The sequence below is a fragment of the Conger conger genome, chromosome 7 (genome assembly GCF_963514075.1).
Source record: "Conger conger chromosome 7, fConCon1.1, whole genome shotgun sequence".
Taxonomy (NCBI): Eukaryota; Metazoa; Chordata; class Actinopteri; order Anguilliformes; family Congridae; genus Conger; species Conger conger.
The window spans coordinates 35,393,160-35,398,974 of NC_083766.1; the positions used below are offsets into that span (position 1 = coordinate 35,393,160).

The 5,815-nt window shown below is 43.9% G+C and overlaps 1 protein-coding gene across 1 annotated transcript in view; it reads right to left on the reverse strand.

Moving 5' to 3' along the window:
* Nucleotides 1-1,064: 1,064 nt before the first annotated feature.
* The window catches only part of panx3 (pannexin 3), a 5,551-nt gene continuing 800 nt past the window's right edge, over nt 1,065-5,815 (reverse strand). The window contains exons 2-5 of the mRNA XM_061249385.1: nt 4,069-4,211; nt 3,030-3,244; nt 1,746-2,470; nt 1,065-1,126 (exon numbers count right to left, since the gene is read on the reverse strand). Of these exons, the coding sequence (XP_061105369.1) occupies nt 1,065-1,126; nt 1,746-2,470; nt 3,030-3,244; nt 4,069-4,211 (1,145 nt within the window). The remainder of the gene's footprint in view (nt 1,127-1,745; nt 2,471-3,029; nt 3,245-4,068; nt 4,212-5,815) is intronic.

Sequence of the window (5,815 nt, forward strand, 5' to 3'; positions counted from 1 at the left end):
AATTATTAGTCAGTCTATCACAATTTAGAGTCATAGCTCTACAGTATATAATCTTGTGCCGCTGTTTGAAGTTCAGGTGTTAACAAAATGTTTGCCTTCTCATTCCAGATGTTTATAATCAATGGGACAACAACATAATTATAATACCTTATTAAAATACCTTGATAATATACCTGTCAATGCCATTCACATGGGTACTTGGGGTGGCCTGTACTGTAGTGGTTAAGGTAAATGACTGGGACCCGCAAGGTTGGTGTCCCGGTGTAGCCACAATAAGATCCACACAGCCGTTGGGCCCTTGAGCAAGGCCCTTAACCCTGCATTGCTCCAGGGGGGATTGTCTCCTGCTTAGTCTAATCAACTGTATGATGCTCTGGATGAGAGCATCTGCCAAATGCCAATAATGTAATGTAATGTACTTGGGTTCATGTTTCCAGCTATGGGCCTGATTTATCAAGGCCTTCAGCATGTGCAAAAGCTTTTAAAATATGCAAAACCAATAACATGGCCAGTGATTGGTCATGGTATTTGATTTGCATCAATCGTTGTGTTATTAGTTTTGCAGGTCTTAGTAAACCAGGCCCAATAAGTATAATAACACTGGTGGTTGAACTATTGCAGTGACTGGAGTTTTCGCATCTGTAAAATTGCAAGTGATACATTTTTAAAATTACATAATCTCATTGTTGTTTTCTATATTGGATGGAGCATTTCAATTATTTCAGTGCAATCTTAAGAAATGGTTAATACACCTTTATTTGGTACGGTTACACATAAATATGCATATTTTAAATACATCAAGTAAAAAGGAGGGAGAAGAAAGACATCATAAACAGGAACAGGGTTTCACAATCTTAAAATAATACAAAAATGTGAATTGTTGGAATTCCCTTGAAAGTCATTCTAAGAGAGGCTTTTGGGAAATGTATTTTAATCCTCCCCCCACACCCCCCAGGTTGAAGTGGTTTAGTCTTATCAACACGTCAGCTACACTGCCATACACCACCTCCCTTTGCTGGGTCAGTCAGTCCATTGGTGGGAAAAGGGGTGCGGGGCGGTGTGTTCTAGGCAAAATTATATGACGGAGTCTCCTTCAATTCATGGTACCCCTGGTGGTTACAGGGTTCTGTGAAGAGACAGAGAGGGAGGTTAGGGGGTTTGTGGACTGGTAGCTGAAGCTAAAGGTCACTTAACTGACATTTCACTCAGGCCTCTTTTAGAATGAGAAATGTCCTAGCCCCCTCCTCCATTTCCCTTAATTGCCTTATTGATATGTACCTACTATTATACATCATGCTGTTTTCATCACATTAGGCAACAATATCTTTTGCATAATATCTGAATGCAAATATGTCAGTTAAAAACAACAAAAAGCTGTACAGAATATTTTTAGAACATTTTCTTTCTTTTTCACAATAAAAAGGCATTGGGAACATTAAAAATAGTGCCTATCAAAGCACTATTTTGACTTTGGGTTGTATATACAGAAGTGTAAGGGGGGGGATAGATGATTTATATACATGTGTATTTGTGTCATATTGAATAGCAATATAAACACAGCTACAGAAAAAGAAATGCCTCATATTTCCTTCCATCACAGTTTACCATATGTCTGAATGGCAGAATCACCTGGGAACCCAACGTGTGACTCGTTCATTTGATTATCTTCTGAACATCCCATATGATGATGACAACAATACAAAGCAATATCACACTTTTGATTGTGAAGATTAGGGTTACGGTACCAAGACTCAAATTTTCCTCTACCAGAGGCCTGTGGTCCGAGCAGCCCTTGCCCTGGGCCCTGATCCCGCCCAGGATGGTCATGATGTCCACCAGGTTGTGCCGGCCCTCCTCCCTGGCCTCCCTCATCTCCTCCTCCAGCTCCTCCCTCTCCTCCATGGCCTCCTCGTACGCCTCTGTTCCCCTGCCGCGCGTCAGCTGGGTGGGCGCCATGGAGCACACGGCCCTCAGGCGGCCGTAGGAGCGCAGGTGCGAGACGTTGGCGCGGAGGAAGAGCAGCAGCACGTTCAGGTCGTTCAGGGGGCAGCCCAGCTTCCGGCCGCTGATGAGCCCCAGGGCGGGCAGCACCTCGTACAGCGACAGGAAGGTGGTGTCCCAGCAGAAGAGGCGGAGCAGGCTGAAGAGGATGATGGGAGCCAGGAGGACGTAGACCGCGCCGTTGGCCACGCTGATGACCTGGAAGACCAGGAGGCCGGTCATCTTGCACTGCACCAGCTCGGGCACCCAGGGCTGGTCGCGGAGGAGGCCGGTCTTCACGAAGCAGCTGAACTCGTCCTGGAGGAAGGCCGACAGGTGGAAGTACACCAGGTAGAGGCAGGCGGCCGACATGAAGACCAGCAGGAGGAAGCTTCGCAGGAAGAGCATGCTGACCAGGAAGTAGGAGCGCTGCTTGCACTGCATGTACCTCTCCAGCAGGGGGTACTCAAAGTAGCGCTTCCGTTTCGCCCTGTGGGACGCGGGAAGGCGTTTCTGTCAGATTAATTCCGCTTTTTTAAAAAGGAGATATATATGGGTAGTGTGGTTTACTTTGACAAGTGGACAACTCATTACATTTTTTTCAAGAATGAACCAGTAAAGTTCACTGAAATATCCCAAGTCACTGAAGAAATTAACTGATAGGAACAGGAGATATCTACTCTCATTGCAAGTGAAGCAGCTGATCATAGTTGATCTTTTACACCAGGACTAGGTACATTTTTTACTTGCAGTACATAATTGGGTGTCTCTGTGTGTCATAAATCTATTTGTGTATATCCTTTGGTATGTTTCTATTATGTCCTGACCTAGAAATTCATTTTTGTTCCCTGCATGAGTCACAGGTCTTTATCTCAGGACTCATATATTCTATGACACTGAAACCTACACTACAAGGGATGTTCAATAAAAATACATTGAATAATATGTTTGAAAATATTTTCAGTGTGATATGTTTTTGTCATCCTATAAAATGAAACTGCATAGAGTGGTGTGTGTGTGCGTGTGTGTGTGTTAACCCTTAGACTGACCTCTCGAGCTCGGTCTGAAACTCCAGTGGGTTGGTGGCACTGTGCTGGAGCTCCAGGATGCTCTGGGCTAGCCTGACGGAGCGGTTGTAGCCTTTATCCAGCTCGTCGATGATGAAGAGCAGGTCTGCGCCCAGACAGGGCGTCACCAAGAAGCGCCAGATTAGAGCGGGCAGGTACATCATCACCGCCATCGCCAAGAGTGAGTATGGGAACATCTAACGGACAAAAGTTACAACTCAATCCACATAAAGTACCATACAGCATACGATAGATATGATTGAGATAATACACTGCAAAATTTCCCTCGGGATGAATAAAGTATCTATCTATCTATCTATCTATCTATCTATCAAACATCAGAGAAAGAAATGGCAGTATATTGAACTCTTCAAATGGAAATAGACTGCTCTTTTATCAGCCCTTTTTTGTTCATATTTTTATCCCTCATTTTCCCAACCCGCAAACTCAGCTGAACTTGTTGATCTCAGCAGTCACTCCTGCCAACCTCAGGAGAAGATGGCAGACACGTGACTCTTCCTATTCACGTGATACCTACTCTGGATATTTTCCACAAAGCAGATGCACCACCAATCACACACTGCCCATGTCACTGGAGGATAAAAAAATTCAAATTGGCCCTTATCTTTGTTGTACTGGTAGCAGTTGACATTGTACTTCCCTCTAGGGTCTTTCAGCGCACTTATCCCTGGTTATGGGTAAGAGCCAAATGCCATTAATGTAATGTAATGTAATAACGAGGTCAGTGTATCTTCAGTTTGTGCGTCTGCAGGCACCTGGTCTGACCAGGAGTGGCCGCTATAGAGTGATGAGAGCAATGGAAAATGCCAGCTTACCCCCTGTCATCCCCCGGCGAGGCTGAGTCAATTATTGCCTCGCCAATACAGACCTCTGCCCATAGCCGGCAATGGTGCAACCGGGACTCGGAACAGAGGAGCATTGATCTAAAATTCAGTAACTACATTCCAGTACATGAATAGAACATACTTTCTCAAAGTAGACTACAGTGGTTGATCCTTACTTTGTGGACCCAGAGAGATCGCTCCTCAAAGTTGCCCTCGGTGTCGAACTCATGGTGCATTAGCGAGTCCCAGCAGTATGTGTCCACGTAGCTGGCCTGCTTCGCTGTGAAGTTATTTGGAGGGAAGCAGCTGATCTGAGGCCCTGGGGAACAGATACATACAACACATTCAGTCGCTAAATTGATGAATGCCTGCTCACCTAGCTTAGCAGGCTCAGAAATAAGACTGCAGCAGTGCCTGGATTTGATCGATATTTGTCATTCTCTCTGAATCACAAAAGAATGCATTGTTTGGCAAGTTCAGTTGTCACTGAAACAAATTTGCCGAACTGCTGGTGAAAGAAAAATATAACACCTACTTTAATTTATTATTTACTATTCTTGAGGGTATATATTGATTGATTCCAGGCCTCCAGAGGAACTTGTAAGGTATGAACGTTCTTTGTTTTAGTTATTGTTTCTGGTTCCTTTGTTATTTAATGGTTGTTTAAAAAAAAGAATAGGTCTCTAAAAAAGGAATGGGTCTCTTAATGAAACACCCTGAGTGAGGTGTTCACCTTACACACCTAACAGGAAACAATCAATTTCCATGAAACATGTACATGTCTGTTAGCATGAAAATGTATGTCAGATTTTAATAAATATGAATGTAGATGATGTACCTTTTGTAAGTAGATGCCTACATATGTATGCATATTGGAGAATAAAATGCGTCTTTCATATTTCGTTGCTTTGCCAATAACTACATGCACAGATTTAATCATACATACTCTACCTGCCCTGACCAAGGTTATGTGAGGCGTATGCCTTGCCACATTAAACCAGACTATTTCCCGAGTTTTTCCTGTTTTACAGAACCACCCATGGTACACTGTAATTTATGGTTCTTTTTTTGGACGGAACTAACTGTACATTGGGCGGACTGACAAACCACAGAGTGAGAGAGTTAGGGAGAGAGAGAGAGAGAGAGAGAGACAGACAGACAGAAAGAGAGAACAGCCAGTCCTCACCCATCAAGGCAGTGCCACCCCCTCCCACTTCTGAGAAGAACGAGGGACAGCCCTCAGATCCTGAACGGAGACCTATTTTTATGGACAGTTTAATCCTCCACAGCCCTGTCCAAGAACTACACCAAGCCCGCAATTTTCTTACAGTACAAGCAAAAGCACTCCACACCCACTGCCATTAAAGATAACTCCACATGTAACTGCGTTTCAGAGGCCTATATTTATATGTGTGGACATAATTCAATCCAGAGAAACAAAGTGCACAATCTCTGCCCAAGTTATTGTGACATGCATGGGGAAACGGTGATTTTTTACATATGTTTCCATGTATAATGTATTATATGTGCTTATAACATGCCTTGAAGTAATTACTCAGCTCCATGTGTTACCTCTCTTTAATCCTCTGAAGTCAAATTTCACCCAGCTGTTGCTGTGACAGTAGAATTGGATCAAATTTGAGACACACACATACATACTGTAAACAAACAGAAATCCTTAAAGTGTTGTTAATGGCATTGCTCTTAATTAAATGAATGATCTGTTTGCTTCCAGCCAGGGAGATTACAGAGAGGGCTCCGGACAGCTTTAATCAGACTGCTCTTTTAGCCCCCCTGCAGCACCCCAAATTGCTGCCCCACCCAAAAGCATCTGTGGTGACTGGCTCCAGTCCCATATGTGCACTGATGCAGGTCCCCTATCCTAGCAATGTGGTCCTCTGTGTCATAGAGATCAGAGTTGGG